The sequence below is a fragment of the Cavia porcellus genome, unplaced genomic scaffold (genome assembly GCF_034190915.1).
Source record: "Cavia porcellus strain 051 isolate PalLab524CR breed Dunkin Hartley unplaced genomic scaffold, mCavPor4.1 scaffold_8, whole genome shotgun sequence".
NCBI classification, from domain to species: domain Eukaryota; kingdom Metazoa; phylum Chordata; class Mammalia; order Rodentia; family Caviidae; genus Cavia; species Cavia porcellus.
Window position 1 is genome coordinate 50,881,830 of NW_026947491.1, and position 18,611 is coordinate 50,900,440.

At 50.3% G+C, this 18,611-nt stretch overlaps 2 protein-coding genes across 11 annotated transcripts; one reads left to right on the top strand and one right to left on the bottom strand.

Moving 5' to 3' along the window:
• The first annotated feature begins 1,367 nt into the window (after positions 1-1,367).
• Positions 1,368-9,130, top strand: Gli1 (GLI family zinc finger 1). The gene is made up of 11 exons (XM_005006390.4): positions 1,368-1,494; positions 1,708-1,800; positions 2,048-2,243; positions 2,488-2,632; positions 2,955-3,044; positions 3,126-3,263; positions 3,560-3,709; positions 4,840-5,004; positions 5,454-5,684; positions 6,492-6,759; positions 7,182-9,130. The coding sequence occupies exons 1-11, from the start codon at positions 1,395-1,397 to the stop codon at positions 8,921-8,923; spliced, it is 3,318 nt and encodes a 1,105-aa protein (XP_005006447.1). The 5' UTR covers positions 1,368-1,394; the 3' UTR covers positions 8,924-9,130.
• Positions 2,630-16,658, bottom strand: Arhgap9 (Rho GTPase activating protein 9). 10 transcript variants are annotated; one of them, XM_063255004.1, is made up of 18 exons: positions 15,872-16,370; positions 15,367-15,578; positions 14,280-14,504; positions 13,983-14,096; positions 13,720-13,824; positions 13,449-13,510; positions 13,223-13,316; positions 12,992-13,087; positions 12,755-12,853; positions 12,381-12,522; positions 12,179-12,286; positions 11,662-11,760; positions 11,432-11,509; positions 11,238-11,291; positions 10,864-10,998; positions 10,069-10,174; positions 5,117-5,140; positions 3,331-3,807 (listed from the first exon to the last, which is right to left on the bottom strand). In XM_063255004.1, exons 1-18 carry the CDS (start codon positions 16,185-16,187, stop codon positions 3,792-3,794), a joined length of 2,085 nt encoding a protein of 694 aa, XP_063111074.1. In that variant the 5' UTR covers positions 16,188-16,370; the 3' UTR covers positions 3,331-3,791. The 10 variants fall into 10 exon arrangements, with proteins under 10 accessions (XP_063111073.1, XP_063111074.1, XP_063111075.1 ...); XM_063255006.1 differs by lacking the exons at positions 3,331-3,807; positions 5,117-5,140 and adding exons at positions 9,097-9,525; positions 16,514-16,658 and having other exon boundaries at positions 15,872-16,075; XM_063255002.1 differs by lacking the exons at positions 3,331-3,807; positions 5,117-5,140 and adding an exon at positions 9,097-9,525 and having other exon boundaries at positions 15,872-16,072; positions 16,206-16,400.
• Between the last annotated feature and the right edge of the window lie 1,953 nt (positions 16,659-18,611).

The window sequence follows — 18,611 nt, forward strand, 5'->3', positions numbered from 1 at the left end:
GCCAAGGTCGAGTTGGGAGGTCTCGGATGCAGGATCCAGATCTCGATGGAAAAGGAGGAGTTAGGGAGGGTACAGCCCAGGATGCGGGGCTCGGGCTGGGTCGTAGGATACGGGTTCCGCTCCCCATTTTACCCCGCCCTCACCCTAAACCCCGGAGTCCCGGGATCACCCACCGCGCCGGCCGGCCCGCTCCCGGTCCTTCTCCACCCCACCCCGCCCCACCCCACCCTCGCTCCCGGGAGCCTTGAAAACCCGGGATGGAGTAAAACTGGAGTTTGAGAAGAGCGGCACCTTTTCCTTCCATTCTAATGGATGGTGACTTTTCCATTCTCTTAGAGCCTTCCCTAACTGTACTTTTCCTGTTTCTTCAAAACAGACTAAAAGGAGTAGGTGGGCAACATACAATCCACCCCAAAATGGTATCAACTTCCATCCTTTCTACCCAAAAGGCCCATAGGCTCCCCTCAGAAACTTTACTCTTACACATCATTTTTGGTTTAAAAGAAGAGAGGATAGATAGATCCTTTCTGCTCCTTCCCGGCCCCCGCCAGCCTCTGTCTGGACTGTGGTAAAGGCTCCCTCTGCTGAACATTGAAGAAATAGCAGACAGGCTGTCCCTGGGCTGGGGCAAGAGAAAAGGAACTCTCACTGAGCTTCCCAGGGCATGAAGTCAGACCTCCCCACTAAAGTTAGCCCAGCCCATTCTTCCTTGTGACCCGCTCATGGTCAGTACAAGAAGTAGGGGGCCCATGCACCACAGTCGCCTGGCTCTTATGGCTAGTTAATATCTTTCTCTACACACACACACTACCCAGGCAAAGCTCCTCCCCAGTTCCTAGAAAGATCCCTTAAGACTGGATGAATGTGGTGTCATGTTCTTGTAGGCCCAGCACTCTGAGGATGAGGCAGAAGAGCAAATTCATGCTCAGCCCAGGCAACTTAGTGAAACCCTGTTTCAAAAAAATGTTTAAATGATGTGTGTAGGTGGCAGGTGTGTTGGGGATATAGTTTATTGTGAAGGGTCTGGGTTTGATTCTCAGTTTTAACAAGAGACTCAAGCCTACAAAAAAATTTTTTATCGGTATTGGGGATCAAACTTGTGATCGCCTGCTTGCAAGGCAGGTGTTTATGCCGCTGAGCTAAATCCCCAGCCCCAAGCCTACAAGATTGCCTCTACCTCTTTGAGATATTTGTTCTACCCTCTTTCTCTGAGTAATGGTCTGTGCAACTTGATTCCCATGGCTGATGTCCTAGAAAAGTTGGTGGCACAGGGGACCTGATGGCCAGGACTGTGCCTTAGTTGTCACCTGGTCTTCCCTATTTCCCTCCATCTTTATGACTTGTAGACCTGCTTGCCCCTTCTGCAGCATCCATACACATTCCTCTGAGACGCCATGTTCAACTCCATGACCCCACCACCAGTCAGTAGCTATGGTGAGCCATGCTGTCTCCGACCCCTCCCCAGCCAAGGGACTCCCAGCATGGGGACAGAAGGTAGGTGCATTTACCAGTCCCTGGGTTTTAAGGATTTGGCCGATCTTTCACCCAACTCCATTCCTAGCCCAAACTAGTTTCCCATCTATAAGAGGATTTGTGGTCCCATGTCATGCAGCCCTTGAACTTTGGGATCAGGTCTTGCTTGAGGTTTCAAGGTGAGGCCTAGGTAGCCTCCATTCCCATCCCCCACTCTAGCCATCTCTTTTCTAGGACTATCTGGTCTGCCCTTCTGCCAACAGGCCAACCTCATGTCCAGTCCCCATAGTTATGGACCAACCAGAGAAACCAACAGCTGCACTGAGGGTAAGGCCCCAAGCATTCCCTCTTTTATCTCTGCCCCTCTGGGATTTGTTCTGAAGAAAGTGGGAGGGAAGGGATTTAATTTGGAGGAGAAAAGGCTCAGAGATGTAAGGCGCAGAGAATAATGAAGAGGCCACAGATGAGATCAGTAGGGCAAGGCAGAGTCAAGTATCATTTGTTGCTGAGGGTCAGGACCCACAGATGGGGTGCATAGAGACATGGTCCTTTATCTTATCTCCTGTGTGTCCAGGGCCACTCTTTCCTCCTCCCCGGAGTGCAGTGAAGCTGACTAAGAAGCGGGCACTTTCCATCTCACCTCTGTCAGATGCCAGCCTGGACCTGCAGACAGTCATCCGCACCTCGCCCAGCTCCCTTGTGGCCTTTATCAACTCACGCTGCACATCTCCAGGAGGCTCCTATGGCCATCTCTCCATTGGCACCATGAGGTGCAGGCAGCCCTAGGCTTAGAAGCCCTTAAACTCCCCACTGAAACCTATTAAAAGCCTTAAGCCTGCAAAACCCCAGCCCCATTTGAGTTCTTATCTTCAAAGGCATCAAAACTCTCCTCAGACCTTCCCTGGGACTGCCTCAGCCAAGCATCATATCAAGTCTTCCCGAAGCCCTGCAGACAGTCCAAGGATTTATGACACTTTCTCATAGTTTTCGCTAACTGTCACCTCTTTTCCTCAGCCCATCTCTGGGATTTCCAGCCCAGATGAATCACCAGAAAGGGACCTCATCTTCTTTTGGGGTCCAGCCCTGTGGTCCTCATGACTCTACCCGGGTTGGGATGATGTCACATCCTCAGTCCCGGGGGCCCCTCCCCACTTGCCAGGTGAGAGCCCCTATTTTGCTGTCCAATTTCCCCCAGCTCAGCCTAGATGAGTTTAAGAAAAAGGTCTAGGGAGTACAGGAGATGTAGAAGTTTCTGGTACCAGGAAACTAGGGGCATGGGTGCTGTGGGTTTGCTCCTTGGGATTGACTCAGACTCTTCAGGTGAGATCTCATGTTTTGTCTAGTCTACCTGCCAGTACAGTCTGAGGAGGACAGTCCTTCCACAGCTAGGGTGGGGCACTTGGGCCAGAAAGACCTGGCTGGGTTCCTCTTCCTTTTGCCTACTTCTGCCCTCATCACTTTCAACTCTCTTTCTGGGGAAGCTGAAGTCAGAATTGGACTTGCTGGTTGGCAAGTGCCAGGAGGAATCCTTGGAAGGGAATATGTCCAGCCCCAACTCCACAGGCACACAGGTAAGGGAACAGGTGGGACCTTACCTCTGGGACTTGGGAAGAATGAAAGCTGTCACCCTAAAATTGCCTCTCCTGCTCTAGGATCCTCTGTTGGGGATGTTGGATGGGCGGGAGGACCTGGAGAGGGAAGAGAAGCCCGAGCCTGAGTCTGTGTATGAGACTGACTGCCGCTGGGATGGCTGCAGCCAAGAATTTGACTCCCAAGAGCAGCTGGTGCACGTGAGCCCCAGGGGGTAACAGGAACGGCTGGCTGGACCCCATAGGAGACCCTGAGTGGGACACTGTGGAGAGCAGGAGTCTGAGGATACTAAAGTCAGAGGTTGAGTTCTCTGGGGGATAGCAAAAGCTCAGAAAGCTATAGGTTTACTTTACAGAGCTGAGACCCCAAGATGTGGGATATATGTTTCTACCCCCATGAGATAGAGCTGAAAGGAGGAATAGGGGAGCCAGGGGTGTTCTGCTCTGGGTTTGCAGGGATGGGGGACCTTGGAGAGCCTTTTCATCTTCTCCTTCAGCACATCAACAGTGAGCACATCCATGGAGAACGGAAGGAGTTTGTGTGCCACTGGGGGGGCTGCTCCAGGGAACTGAGGCCCTTCAAAGCCCAGTACATGCTGGTGGTGCACATGCGCAGACACACAGGCGAGAAGCCACACAAGTGCACGGTGAGATACCCGTTCCCAAGCCCAGAGTTCCTCCTTAAATTGGCTCTCTGTCAAGGTAGGATCCAAAGCAGACTTTTTCCATTCATAGGTCACTTGCTCTATAAAAAAAAAAATATTAAAATGCTGGGCATAGAGAAATATTAAAAATAATACTAGAGGTTGAGGCAGGAGGGTTGTGATTAGTTCAAGGCCAGACTTGACACTTTTTTAAAAAAAAAAGACAGGATTGGTGACACACACTTATACTCTGAGAGGCTGAGGCAGGGGGATCAGAAATTTGAGCCCAGCCTGGATAATTTAGCAACTTAGTAAGACCCTGACTCAAAATAAAATTAAAGATGGCTTGGAATATAGCTTAGTATAAAGCCCCTGAGTTCAGTGCTCAGTACTACAATAACAAAATCTTATTTATGACTGCATGAGTCATTTAAAAGATGAACATATTAATATCTATTGACACATCTCCTTGCACCTAAAAGTTTATCTTTTGTTCTTGACTTTAAAGTAAACTAAGGGAGGGGGCTGGAGATTTAGCTTAGCGACATAAGCACCTGCCTTGCAAGCAGGTGGTCATGAGTTCGATCCCTGGTACCGATAAAAAAAAAAGTAAAAAAAAAATAAATAAATAAACTAAGGGCTGGGGCTATAGCTCAGCAGCACAGTACCTGCTTGGCAAGCATGAGGTCTTGAGTTTGACTCCTAGTACGCTAGTACGCCCCCTCCCAAATTTAAAACATGTTTGTGGCGTCCTTACTATATCACACGCCCTCAGTACTCTGCCTTCTGAAAAACTCTGTGCAGTAGATAAGTCTTACATCAAGGGCACAAGACTTTTCTCAGACCCTATTCTTGGCCAGTCTAAGATTCACAGGTAAAGAAACCTGCTCTGGCCTGATCACGAGGTACTCACTTCCCAGCACCACACTCCTGACAGTAGAGAGCCTCTCGCTCCTTCTCTTCCTCCACTTTTCCCTTTCTTGTCTCCTAAATTTGAGAGTTCCCCCGAGCCCCAATGCCCTCCCATGTTGATCTATATTTTATGATGATGGTCCCTTTTCAGATTTAGGGCTCCTTTATTCTCCATGTGCATCTGTCTGAGAGTTGCCATTTGCCTCATGTGTGTCCCCTAGTTTGAAGGATGTCGCAAGTCATACTCACGCCTTGAGAATCTGAAGACACATCTGCGGTCACACACGGGTGAGAAGCCATACATGTGTGAGCACGAGGGCTGCAGTAAAGCCTTCAGCAATGCCAGCGACCGTGCCAAGCACCAGAATCGGACTCATTCCAATGAGGTGAATGCCCCAACTAAGAGATCCTTCCCACTTGAGAAGCCACCTACTGGGGAGATTCCCCCATAGGAAATCCCATAGCACCCACTCCACAGAGGTGAGTTCCCCCACTTACATAATTCTTCCAGAGTCGGCCTTTCTGAAATCAAAAATTACCATTTACCATTAACAAGCCAGGACCTAATTTAAAACAGACCTGGTCTAGTGTAGACCCCTGGTCCCTTCAACCTCAGAGTTTATGAGGCCCCATAGCTATCTTTATCTTTCCTAGGCCTGAGTTATCAGCTTTCCTAATTCTCCCTTAAGCCTCTCATACTTGACTCCCACCCCGCCCCCTTACTCCTTTGGATGCTGTGCCCCCACCTTCCCAATTCACTGTCACCTTCCCCCATTCCTCCTGTATTCTTTCCCTTTGATCCCTTGGCCTTCTGTCTTCTCTCTCCACTCTGCAGAAGCCTTATGTATGTAAGCTCCCTGGCTGCACCAAACGCTACACAGACCCCAGCTCATTGCGAAAACATGTCAAGACAGTGCATGGTCCTGACGCCCATGTGACCAAGCGGCATCGAGGGGATGGGCCTTTGCCCCGGGGACCATCCCTTTGTACAGTGGAGCCCAAGAGGGAGCGAGAAGGAGGCCCCATCAGGGAAGAGAGCAGACTGACTGTGCCAGAGGGCGCCATGGTGAGCCAGCACGGCAGTGTTGCTTTGTTTCCCTAGCCTGCTCAGCTGACATCTTTCGAGCCCCTTCCTAACTGTCCTCTCCTATGTAAGTTGCTCTCTGTGGCCAGTCTGCCTGTTTCTTGTCCCAGTGTTATTTCTTAGGCTTTAGAGTTGTGAATTACTTAATTGACTCAACTCTCTCTCTCTCTCTCTCTTTTTTTTTTTTTTTTTTATTTAAAGGAAAAACAAAACAAAACAGTTTAAGGGTATAAGTAATACAGAATTTCAAAAAAAAAAAAAACAGTAAGAAATTCTCATTAGCACTTAATGCATTGTTCCCGGGTTTCTTTCTTTCTTTCTTTCTTTTTTTGAGGTAGGATCTTGCTATGTAGTTTAGGCTGGCCTTCAGTGTAAAGTGATCCTACTGTCTCAGCCTCCCAGGTGTTGGGATTATAGGTGTGCACCACTATGCTCAGTTTGTTTCAAGCTTTTTACATGCAAAATGTCACAACATTTCTCACAACAACTTCATAAGAAAGAAGTTTACTCCCATTTTCAGGTGAGAAAACACAGGCATAAAGAAATTGCCTAAAACTATAGGACTGGGTAAGAATTTGTGGCCTGGTAGTCTATGCTCCAGCCTGGACTCTTCGAAACACCTCTCTTCTGGTTTGTTCCTGTCTCTCCCACCTGCTCAGCCTCTTGTACACTTGTTATGGTTCCCTTCAGCCCCAGTCGTCTCTGGTTCATATGCTTCTACCACTCACCAAGTTGTAGGGCTACGGGGAGGGGCAAGGGTGCCACCCTCAGTCGTCATCTTCCCCACAGAAGCCACAGCCAAGCCCTGGGGCACAGTCTTCCTGCAGCAGTGACCACTCCCCAGCAGGCAGTGCAGCCAATACAGACAGTGGTGTGGAAATGACAGGCAATGCAGGGGGCAGCACTGAGGACCTGTCCAGTTTAGATGAAGGCCCCTGCATTGCCGGCACTGGACTTTCCACTCTACGCCGCCTTGAGAACCTCAGATTGGACCAGCTGCATCAACTCCGGCCAGTGGGGCATCGGGGTCTCAAACTGCCCAGCTTGACCCAAACTGGTGAGATCTGGGTATGGGAAGTGTTGCTGGTTGAGATCTAGACCTGCCCTGAGGGTGGGAGGAGGAAGTCACCCCTTCAGGGCTGCCATATGGCACCTCTGTACAATAAGAAAAAGGCCCCCCTTCCTCAAGGCACTTTTCCTTTCATCTGTCAGAAAGTTGTAGTATACAAATACACAGGGTCTGTGATATAGATGCTGTCCCCTAGAATTGTAGTGCGCAACCTATATGGCTATTCACAGCAGCCCTGAACCCCTGGTGACCCAGAAGCTGAATAAACATTGAGAGAGAAGTAGGAAACAGAACTGAGTAGATAGGGTTAAAGGGCCTATGACTCCAGGACAAGACTGTTCCTTGAGAGAGGCAAGATGAGAGTCAGAGAACCCCCTGACTACCCTACCTGTTCTCACTGTCACTTACAGGCACTCCTGCGTCCCGCCGTCTGGGCCCCTCTGTCTCTCTTGACCGCCGGAGCAGCAGTTCAAGCAGCATCAGCTCTGCCTATACTGTCAGCCGTCGCTCCTCCCTCGCCTCTCCTTTCCCTCCTGGGTCTCCACCCGAGAACGGGATATCTTCCCTGCCTGGCCTCACGCCTGCCCAGCACTACCTGCTCCGGGCAAGATATGCTTCAGCCAGGGCAGGTGGTACCCCACCAACCACAGCACCCAGCCTGGATCGGATTGGGACCCTTCCTGTACCTCCTTGGAGAAGCCGAGCTGAGTATCCAGGATACAATCCCAATGTAGGGGTCACCCGGAGGGCCAGTGACCCAGCCCGGGCTGCTGACCGCCCTGCTCCTGCCAGAGTCCAGAGGTTCAAGAGCCTGGGCTGTGTCCACACACCCCCTTCTGTAGCAGGAGGACGGAATTTTGAACCCCATGTCCCAACCTCAGTCTATTCACCACAGCCCCCCAGCATCACTGAGAATGTCACCATGGATACCAGAGGGCTACAGGAGGAGCCAGAGGTTGGAACTTCTGTTATGGGCAGTAGCCTGAACCCTTACATGGGCTTCTCATCCGCTGATACTCTGGGATATGGGGGGACTGAAGGACCAGCAACTGAGCCATATGGAGCCAGGGGTCCAGGTTCTCTGCCTCTTGGGCCTGGTCCACCCACCAACTATGGCCCTGGCCCCTGTCCCCAACAGGTCTCCTACCCTGACCATACCCCAGAAACATGGAGTGAGTACCCTTCCCACTCTGGGCTGTACCCAGGCCCCAAGATCACAAGTGGAGCCTATAGCCAATGTCCTCGACTTGAACATTATGGACAAGTGCAAGTCAAGCCAGAACAAGGGTGCCCAATAGGGTCTGACACCACAGGACTGGCACCTTGCCTCAATGCACACCCTAGTGAGGAACACCCATGCCCACCGCCGCCATTCTCCCACTATCCCCAGCCTCCTCCCCCTCAATATCCCCAGACAGGCTCCTACCCTCAGCCACCTCCTGATTATCTCCCTTCAGAATCCAGGACTGGCCTGGATTTTGATTCCCCTGCCCATTCTACGGGACAGTTCAAAGCCCAGCTAGTGTGTAATTATGTTCAGTCTCAGCAGGAACTGCTTTGGGAGGGTGCAGGCAGGGGAGAGGCCCCAGGCCAGGAACTTCCTTACCAGAATCCTAAGTTTTTAGGGAACTCCCAGGTTAGCCCAAGCCCTGCCAAAGCCCCAGTTCCCACTTATGGACCTGGATTTACACCCAACTTACCCAATAACAAATCAGCATCCTACCATAACCCTTCACTATGCCATGAAAATTTTTCAGTAGGGGCAAATAGAGCATCCCATAGGGCAGTGGCACCACCCCGGCTTCTACCTCCATTGCCTACTTGCTATGGGCCCCTCAAGGCAGGAGGTGCTAACCCCAGTTGTGGTCATCCCGAGGTGGGCCGGCTGGGTGGGGGTCCTGCCTTGTACCCTCCTCCAGAAGGGCAGGTGTATAACCCTCTGGACTCTCTTGATCTTGACAACACTCAGCTGGACTTTGTGGCAATTCTGGACGAGACCCAGGAGTTGAGTCCTCACCCTTCCCATGATCAGAGTGATACCTCTGAACACACCCCACCTCCGTCTGGGCCTCCCAACATGGCTGTGGGCAATATGAGTGTTTTACTGGGATCCTTACCTGGGGAGACACAATTCCTCAACTCTAGTGCCTGAAGGGTGAGGAATCTAGTCCATCAGATCTCCATTTCCTAAAGGGTTTCCATCTCTCCAGAGGAGTCAGGGAAAAGTCATAGCCCACTACATAAGATGCTCCAGGGTTGGGACACAAGGGATTGGGCAATATATAGTCCGTATATGTATTGGGGAGGAATTTGATAATGACACTGTTTCCTGATAATAAAGGAAGTACATCAGAAAGAACTGCTTTATGTGTTATCTCAGGAGAGGAACAAGAAAAGAAGTGGGGGTTCATTCTACTTTTCAGAGTTTCCTTACCAGATCCTAAGCTGTCACACTGAACCCAGGAAGATGGAGAATATAATTTGGGAGACAGAGTTTATAGGAATGTTCTTAAAATATCTTGCTCCCCACTCAAGAGTTGTCCAGCAGACCCTTAGAAAACATTTCCTCTTCTTTTCCTGAGTCAGGGGAAAAGGCTGGTGAAGTCAGTAAGCATCAGCTGGACCAGCTGCCCAGGGTAGAGTGCATGAGCTGCCGGGTCAGATGTCTCCTGCTCTGGCCGAAAGAGAGTTGGTCCAAACACAATCCCCAGGTTGTGGGGGGTCATGCGGTTCTTATCTGAGTGTGCTATCACCCTGGAGGCAAAGGCCAAGGGAAGAGGAAATATGAGGCAGCAGCTTGCCACTTCAATTTAACTGAAAAAAAAAAAAAATTCTAACTGCTCCCTCTGGGCTCCCTCTGTGGCTGAAGGAACTAAAGACAGCCTCAAGGGGAACAGAGATGGACCAGTGGAGACACCTGCAGGACGCAACCTGGAAAATAACTGGGATCCTACTTTAAGGATGGTTCCCCAGAGTCCTCACTGCTCATAGTTTGGGACATCTCTTTTCAGAAAAGGATGAGGCCAGGCCTGCCTCAGCCTAACCTGGTATCACCACCATCCCAATGGGAGGCAAAAGCAAAGGAAAGAAGAGGTAACACTTTTCCCTATTTCTCTCACAACATTCCTGGGCTTGTCTTGGTTCCATCTCCCATTTGATAATGAGCTATGCAGAAGCTTCAATAAGTCTCCTGCCCACTAAACTTAGGTGTTTCTTTATCTCTGTCCACCTGAACAGAGCCCCTGCTGCATGCTCTATGCATCCTTTGCAGTATGAGAAAAGAGATATGGTCTTTACCTGCATAAATGCTCCAGGAGATGCCGCAAAGTGTCATGATTGGGCTTTGGCATGGACTCAATTAATTCTTGTATTTGAGAGAGGCGCTCCTCTGATTTGGAGAGTGCTAGAGAGAGAATAATGGGTAGGGCATGAGTTAGGGAGAGTAAATTCATTATACTTTAAAAAAAATTTTTTTTTGTCTTTTTTCCCCATTTTTATTGGTACCAGGGAATGAACTCACAACTGCACATTTGCAAGGCAGGTGCTTATGCTGCTGAGTTAAATCCCCAACCCCATTATACTTTTTTTGTTTCCCATGTCCTTGGAAGATGTCATTAGTTGATTTTTTTTTTTACATTATTAATCTGGCATGGCCTTTTACTTTTTGTACTAGGAATTGAAGCCAGGACCTTGTGCATACTAAGTGTGCAGTTTAAACTGACCTACACTCCTAACTTCTAATTTTATTTTTCATATAGCTGGGAAATACAACATCAGAATCTTTTCAACTCAGCCCTCTAAATATTTAAACAAAACAGTGCAGCATAGTGACACATGCCCATAACCCAGCACTCTGGAAAGCGGAGGACAGGAAGACTGAAAGTTTTAGAGCAGCCTGGGCTACATAATAGGACTCCATCTAAAAAATAATTAATTAAAAATTTTAAAAATCACATAATAAAACAAAACAAAATATGCCTCCCCAACTGAAGTCAGAAAGAATTTTTTTCCAGTTCTGTGATCAAGATGGAAAGGAATCTCTGTTTTTCACTAGTCATGTCCCCCATATCGAACGTGTTGTCCAACCCTTACCAAGGGCAGCACGAAAATGAGACAGCAGCTGTGGAGGCACCAGAGGCTCAGGCAGCTCCCGGAGGAAAAGCTTCAGGGCTCCAGTGACCACATGAATGTCATCCCATTCAGCACTGTCCAAATCTAATTGACCTTCTAGAGAGAAAAGGAGGTTCAAGAGGTTCAGAACTCATGAAGGGCTAGAGAAATACAGGAGAGGTCAGGAGCTCTGGACAAATCCAATCAAAGCAGACCACAGGCAGGCTGTGAGAGTCCATGGGGGAGAAGAGAGCAAAGATGGGGATGGGCACAACTCCCCCAGGAGCAAGACATGGGGGAACCCATGAGATCAAGGAGAGTACAACCAAGTTTTAGGGTTATTTTCACGTAAGTACCTTGTCCTAGCTGTTCTGGGAACATATACCTCCCATCAGAGGTGACCGCCCGCTCTGCAACATGTAGAAGAAAAGATTAGGAGCTAAGGCACGACATTCCAGGAAGAAACATGTTCCAGCCCCTCACCCGGAACCACTCCTAGTTCAGAGGCATGGAATTCTTAGTACCACCACTCACCCACAATCTTTCTCACCTCTGTCCACCAGAAAGCGAAGTTTTTGGACTACTGCCAAATTTCCGCTCACCCGGTAAATGCCATCAACATCTAGACCTAGAAGACCAGGCAGGGAGCGGATAAGGGTCCCATCCTAAAATGTGTGTGGTGAGGGACCCCAAGGGAGCTGGAGAGAAAAATGGTGGCAGGAAGACAGAGCTGGGGAGGTAGCCTGTTGAAAGAGAGATTCTGGAGTCTGGGAAAATTACCTCTTTTATCAACAGCAGCAATGCAGAGTCGCACAAAGCTGGGCACCGTGTCCCCTTCCCGCTGGCATAGTGATTCCAACTGGCAGCCAAACACCTGATCTGGAGAGGCAGGGTAAGGTGGGAGGCCAGTGTCAGCTCAACAAGAGAAGGTCTTCCAGCACAGATCTTTACCCCCAAGTGCCCTGCCCCATTATAATCACTGGGAATGGAAAAAGCAAAAGTCTGAGAAGACTGGAATGGCTGGGAAGCTCTGCTCTGACCTTCTCTAGTTCTGTCATCTGTTAAATGGACTGATGCCCAGATCAGGAATATGCAAGTGGTTGTAAAACACTAAAACAGTGCTTGTAAAAACACTTGGGTGGCTGAGGCAGGATTGCAGTGCGTTTGATGCCAGGCTAAGCTACATGGTGAGTTCCAGGCCAGCATGAACTATATGTGACACCCTGTCTTAAAGAATACCACTAAAACAGCCATAGGCGGAAAGGCAATAAGACCAGAGCTGTCTCAGCCCACCCACCTCGCAGCAAGCCCCGCTCCTGAAGGCTTTGCAAAGGAGGTCTCTTGGCAATAAATCGCTTTAGCTTGTTCCGCACGCGATTCTGCTCAGTGCCTTCGGGACACCGACCTGTAGGAGGCGGGTAGAGCAATTCCAAGCCCAAGAGGAGCGCCGGGCCTCCCTCTGAGCCCCAGGCCAAGCTGTCCCGGAGCCCGCCCCGTACTGGAGCTCCTGCGGCTGCTGAATCGCAGCAGCGGCTTGGACACCGGCTCGGATTCCTCTTCCTCATCCTCCCCGGGGCTCAGTTCCGCCAGTTCTGCCGGTCCCGACCCGGACAGACGCAGCTCCAGAGGGTTCTCCCGCTCCTGCACCAGAGCAGGCAAGATGGGCCGTGGAGGAAGTTAGAAGAGAAGACAAAAATCAGTTTGTACCCCGAGTTGGCAGCAAGCTGTCGGGATCCTACCTCCTAGCTCTCCCATAGGCTAGGGCTCTACACCGAGACAGCCTAGCTCCAGAGCCCCCCGACTTCTACTGTTCCTACACCACTGCTGCGGCCCAGCTTTAGCTTCTCCCGAGCTTTGCACTCATCTCACCCACCAGACGCTCAATGACTGCCCGCAGCGCGCGGCGCCAGGCTCGCAGCTCGCTCTCCTGGTCAGACTGCAACAGGAACTCATGGCCAGGGACTGTGCGGATCTGCAGGGGTGCAGGGAAAGGCTTGGGTCAGCGAGGAGGTGCCCCAAAAGTTGGGAGCTCGAGTGGAAGAACGGTGCGGGAAATGGGGTGCGCCCTCGGGGCTGCCAGGACTTGGAAGGCGCGCAGGAGGACACTCACGTGCAGGACATTGCGGCGACTGGACAGGTGGCGGCCGTGCGACAGGGCCGCCCCGCGCAGGTCCACGCTACTTTCGGGCCGACTACCAGCTGGCCCCTGGCCATTAGAAAAGAAACTGAGGTCGCGGAGTTGTCCCCCTCACCGGTGGTTTCGAGGAAGCAGCGTGGCTCTCCCCACCGCCCGATTCAGCCGGCGGGAAGCAGCGCCCCTGCACCCCTCGCTCACACTCACCCAGCCGGAGGAGGGCGCCGTCGGCGGCGGCGGTTCCCGGTAGAACACCAGGCTGTTACCCGCCAACGCCACCCAAGCCGGGGCCCAGTTCTTCCTGGCGGGCAGGCGGTCACGGTTGTGGAAAATCGTTGTAGAATTACTCGTTGGGAGCACGCCCACAACCCCAGCTCTCCCCCACGGAGTCCAGTCGCCCGGGCCCCTCCCTGGTGGGTGCGGCTCTCCTCACCTGAGCTTGCGCCCCCCTTGGGCAATTTTGGTCACGTTGAGGGGGCCCGACTTTTCCACTTCCTGGGAAGTGGAAGGGGAGGGGATCGCATCTCCAAACCACCCCATGCTGCCCACCGCTCCCGCCAAGCTTTCCCTAAGGCCTCCCAGGAATGAGGTCCCTTAAAGCTGGGATAAAAGAGGGTGCCCAGAAAGAGGAAGATGTTTTGGAGGAGCAGGGATGGGGGGTGGGGCAGGGAGGTTTTTGGTGTTTGAAAGACGAAGAGACTCACATGGGGGTCTTCCAGGAGCTGTGGCACATCTCGAGGGCGCTGTAAGGCTGGAGGCTGGTCTGAGGGGACAAGCTGGGAGGTGCGTTGGTCTAGGCAGGGTGGACCCTGGAGCAAGGATTGAAGAAACAAGTAGAGGAACTTTCAGTTTGAAGGTCCCTGGCTGGAGGAGAAAAAGGGGTGCAAATATGACTGAGAGGCAGAGTGTGCTGTGGGTGCTGAAGATTTTCCATAAAGGCTAGCGTTTTCTGCACTTGGGGGCTCACCTGTGGGTCATGCAGTTCCAGGGTCCCTGTGTCAGATCCCAAGCTTTTTGGCTGAGGTTGCAGGACACCGTTGTCCCTGTTCAGGGTCTGTGTCCCTTCCATGGAACCAGGGTTCTGAGTCAGCGGAGGGAGGAAATAAAGTTACTTTCAAACGCCGTTCAACTCCTCTCAACACCCTTCTAGCAAGTGGCTGTTTCTTTTGATTTGAGAGCCCCATAGAGAAAACACTCTCCCTTGAGGTTCAGTGGAGAAAAGAGATTGAGGGGACCATGGGACAGGCAGAAGGGAAGATCTCACCGTGTCTTGGATGCGACTGCGGCGTGGAGGCTTCCAGGATTTGCAGCCTGTCAGTGAGTTTATGTAGAAGCAACGTCCAGAATTGGGATCCAAGTGCTGTTCCCAGGCATCCAGCCTCTGCAATAGGGGGCATGCAGGGTCTGAGGGTGGGGACCGGGGACAGCGGCGAAGGTCCACCAAGTTACTGTACACAGGGAGCTCTGACATGAGGGGCTGGGGTCTTGCCTGTCAGAAAAGGGGAAGAAGGAAGTGGTTATTCTGTCCGTATCTATCCCATCTTCTCCCCACTACACCACCTCCTCCTCCCTCTTCCACCATTTTCTCACCACCAGCTCCTAGACAGTGACTCAGGTACAGGGGGCCGAACCCCAGTCCCCGAGCAGCTTTAAAAAAACAAAAAACTCTCTTCTTTGCTTTTCTCTTCACTTCCTGTTGCCAACTTCCCTCCTCCCCCACCCCCTCGCCACCGCCCCAGCCGCAGGAAAGGGGAACAGGCTTTTTGTTGGGGGGGTGGTAAGGGGAGTGTCCCTCTGTCACATCCTGCAGGGAAAAAGAAGGCAGCTTAGCGACCCCGCTAGGGGAGTGGGAGGGAGGAGGGACCACTTCTCATTCACCAGCAAGAATGAGAATGAGAGAGGGGAAGAACTGAGCAAAGGCCTTAAGTTAAATCTGCAGAGGGGAGTTGGTGTCCACGCTAGCTAGACTGGGCACAGGAGGGAGACACCCTACCCAGAGCTAGGAGTCAGGAGGGGAAAGAAAAACTCTAGCCTAGCCCACTGGCTTTCTTTCAGCCCTTCTATTGAAGAAAGTTACTTTTCTAGCTACTTACTGTCCCTTTTTATCTGGTTTGCCTTAGGTCCTTGTCTTCTGCCTCTGCCTTCAAAGACCACTTCAGCCACCCTCCATCACATGTATTAACCTTTGTAGTGCTTATCAACACCAGGTCAGCAAAGGTTATCCCACTTAAGTTTGTCACCCCAGGGGAATTCTTTGGGGACAGGGATGTGATGCTGTTTTCCATTGTGCCGGGACAGGAGTCAGCTATAGTATTTTTTTGATTCTGTGCAGAAGAAAAGCTGTGGCTTACCATGTTAGTATTGGCTTCTGTCAATGAATCTTCCTCAGAAAAGGATCTTCTACTTGGCCTGTCCTGAAAAGGCTTCAGGGGGTTGGGCCTCAAACTGGCAGCACTGATACTTCTACACATTTTGGGGGGAAGAGGAGGAGGCTGCTGAGATGTAGCGTGATGTGCCTTAGACAAGTGCAGTGCCTCCAGTGAGCTATGAAGCAGCTTTGGCTCTAAAAACAGAGAAATGGTAGGGTGATGGGGGAATCAGAGGTATGATCTTGGCTAGGTCTTCAAGGTCAGAGGAAGGCTGTGGAAAATGACACAAGACCTGGAAAGCTTGGAACTGGGAGGGGGAGGCAATGGAGTGAGGATACCACTATGGGGCTGGGGGATAAAGGTAGGTTGACCCAAGGGAGATAAGAGAAGGGGATCAGCAGATATTAAGGGAAAAGGGGTTCTCTCAATAATTCCCCAAAGCCAGGGAGACAGGAAGGTGATAGAGGAGGGCTTAATGCTTACTCACCAGGAGTCCAGAGCGATTGGTTGGGAGGAATGACAGTTGGATTCTTAGAAGGGGTAGATTCCTCTATCATGTAGGCAGCTGGGACAAAGATGGGTCGAGAGGTGGAGGGTGCTCCCAGTCGCCTTGCCAACCACCAGTCCGAATTGGTCTTTCGAAGTAGTAGGAACTTGTCACCTTCTGCCAGAGACACATGCCGGCCATCTGCTGCAGTGTAAGAAAAGGCATAGAGGGCACAGAGCTGGGATCCCCGAGAAGGGCTTCGAGGTCCTACCCCTTGACTCCCCCAGGTACTTGGCCACCAGCGACTGGATAGCATTGTGGTTGACACTGTCACCTGTGGGCAAAAGAGGAGTTGGAGAGCCAGGAGGAAATAAGACTACTGGCTTCAGGCAGAGGGACATGTTCTAAGAGCAGTGTGTATGGGGGAGGGAAGAACAGGAGCTTCAGGGTAAGGAGAAGGGGCAAAGCAGAGGGCCAGAATGGGAGTCCATGCAGGTTTTGGGGTCTGAGAACTCCTGGGTGATGTGTCTGGTGAGGAAGTGTATAAATAAGGTGAGAGAGGATGTGGTCAGCAGGGCTGTGTGGCTGGCAAAGCAGGAAATCAGAAGAGGTAGCCTAACTTGCTAATTTTCCTCCAAGTACCTTGTAGAGGCCATCTGCAGAGGCATGAGGCGTTGGTCCTGGGTACTGGCAGGAGTCTGAGGCTCGATGCAAGAAACAGATGAGAAGGAAGAATCAGGTCCAAGACAGAAACTCAGGGAAGTACAGAAGAGATAATGACAAAAAAAGTCTGTGACCCTTTATTAAATTTGCACAGGCATCAATGTTTCCGTTACTGATCACCTCAGACCTAAGCCTGCGTGCTTCCTGTGTAGGCAGACACAGACCAGAGAAACAGAGAGTCAGAGAAACAAATGTAATAACAAATGAAAGAGAAAGAAAATAGGGGATGAGAAAAATGCAAGGAGGTTCAGAATTGAAATATCACCTGCATCCCAACCTAGAGCACTGTTTCGGGAACTGAAATACTTAATAGGATCCTCTATGCATCAGCCTCTTAGACAGAGGACCCAATTTTACTGTACTGGTTAATTTATACATGCACACAACAAGGACTTCTTGGGCACCTTGAGCAAGGAAGAGTTGAGCACTAGAGATGAGAGAGGGGAGAGTAAGCCCTTTTGTTCTTTCAGGAGAGGCTGGCCTTAACAGAAGACACAATGAACTATTAATTAGTTGCAGTGGATTGTGGACTATGGACAAGTGATAAAAGGCCAGCAGACTTCTCAGAAGAAAGTGGAATGGCAAACACAAGAGAAAGACCTTCTCTGAGATTTGGTGTTCAGATGCTGGAAAATAGCAACGTGAGGAAGAGAAGGAAGAAAGTGGGTTCCCAGGACCCAGCAATGTTCTACAGCAAAAATTGAAGCACAGAGGGGCAGCAGAGAGACCTCAACAGAAGAAGGAGGTGGCAAGCAGTACTTTTCTTCTTTAATCCTAATTTGGATGGAAGATAGAACTTGCAGATGCATGTGCATGGTGACCACTGGCCATATAGAGGCCTCCATGGATAAGTGCACCAGTGGAACAGCAATGGATGCAGGCAAGTAAGTTGCTGGTAAGTTATTTGGGTTCAGACATCCTCAAGAGAAGGTGATTGGCTGGTGATTGGTTGGATAGGGGCCAGTTGAGCTTGGAACTCAGAGCAGCTGGGGGCTAGCTCCAACTAGTGGCTCCCAGTGTCAGGGTAAAGTGAAACCAAGTTCAAGCTGGCAGGCTAAACAAATTTGGTTACTGCCTCATAGCCAGAAATAAGCCTGAACTTTAATGGAACTAAAGGTACAGGCTTGTTGGGATTATCCACTAACCTGCCATAAATGTATGGCTGGTTGCTGGAATTAATCAACACAGATCTGGACTCTGACCACTCTGTCTAGCAGTGATAGCAGAGACACACCCTAAAGTAGACATTTTTTCCTTCCTCTCTTCCTTTTCTTATTTTTTTATTTTGTTTTGTAATATTTTTTCTTGACTATTTGTCCTTGTGTTTATATGAGTGTGAATGTTGTTTCTAGTTATCTTTTTTTGTGGGGAGGGAGTCTTTTTGACACAGGACCTCACTATGCAGTTCAGGCTGGCTTTGAGCTCACTTTGGAGCCCAGGCAGGTCTTGAACTCGCAGCAATCCTCCTGCCTCAGCCTCCCACACACTCAGATTAGAGGCGTGAGCCACCACACCTGACTCTACTTTTCTTGTTGTTGATGTTCTGTCACTGTTTTTAATTTCGTCCTTCTCTCTTTCCTTCCAGTCTTCTTCACCAGTTTCCCAAAGTTTGTGTAATCTTTTGTCCACCAGCCTCACTTATAATTTCTTTCTCTTTATTTCTCTATTTTCCCCCTAATTCCTTTAAAACTTTCTCCTCTGAGGATAAACTCAGCATATTGAGAGCATATTTACTACATAAAATTTTATGGTTAGTTTTAGATTTTTTTGTATAACAACAAATATGTTAAAGGTGCCAAATTAATAATCATCATAGTTCGCCAGGGATTTAGCTCAGTGATGTAAGCACCTGCCTGGCAAATGCAAGGTCATGAGTTCAATCCCTGGTAGAAAAAAAATCACCATAGTTTGTCATTTTCTAGGCGGTGTTTGATGCTATTGTTATGGTCAATTGTATTATTTTAGCCAAGGTGACCTAATTGTGCTCGGCAGTTTCTCTTCCTGCAGGGCCAAGACT

Coding starts and splice junctions, on each gene's coding strand:
- Gli1 (XM_005006390.4), top strand. CDS start 1,395: ATGTTCAACTCCATGACCCCACCACCAGTCAGTAGCTATGGTGAGCCA. Junction 1,801..2,047: donor AACCAACAGCTGCACTGAGG/GTAAGGCCCCAA, acceptor CTGTGTGTCCAG/GGCCACTCTTTCCTCCTCCC. Junction 5,005..5,453: donor ATCGGACTCATTCCAATGAG/GTGAATGCCCCA, acceptor TCCACTCTGCAG/AAGCCTTATGTATGTAAGCT.
- Arhgap9 (XM_003476146.4), bottom strand. CDS start 16,187: ATGCTATCCAGTCGCTGGTGGCCAAGTACCTGGGGGAGTCAAGGGGTA. Junction 12,523..12,754: donor GGGCAGTCATTGAGCGTCTG/GTGGGTGAGATG, acceptor GCTCTGGTGCAG/GAGCGGGAGAACCCTCTGGA. Junction 11,761..12,178: donor GGAGCGGGGCTTGCTGCGAG/GTGGGTGGGCTG, acceptor CTGCCTCTCCAG/ATCAGGTGTTTGGCTGCCAG.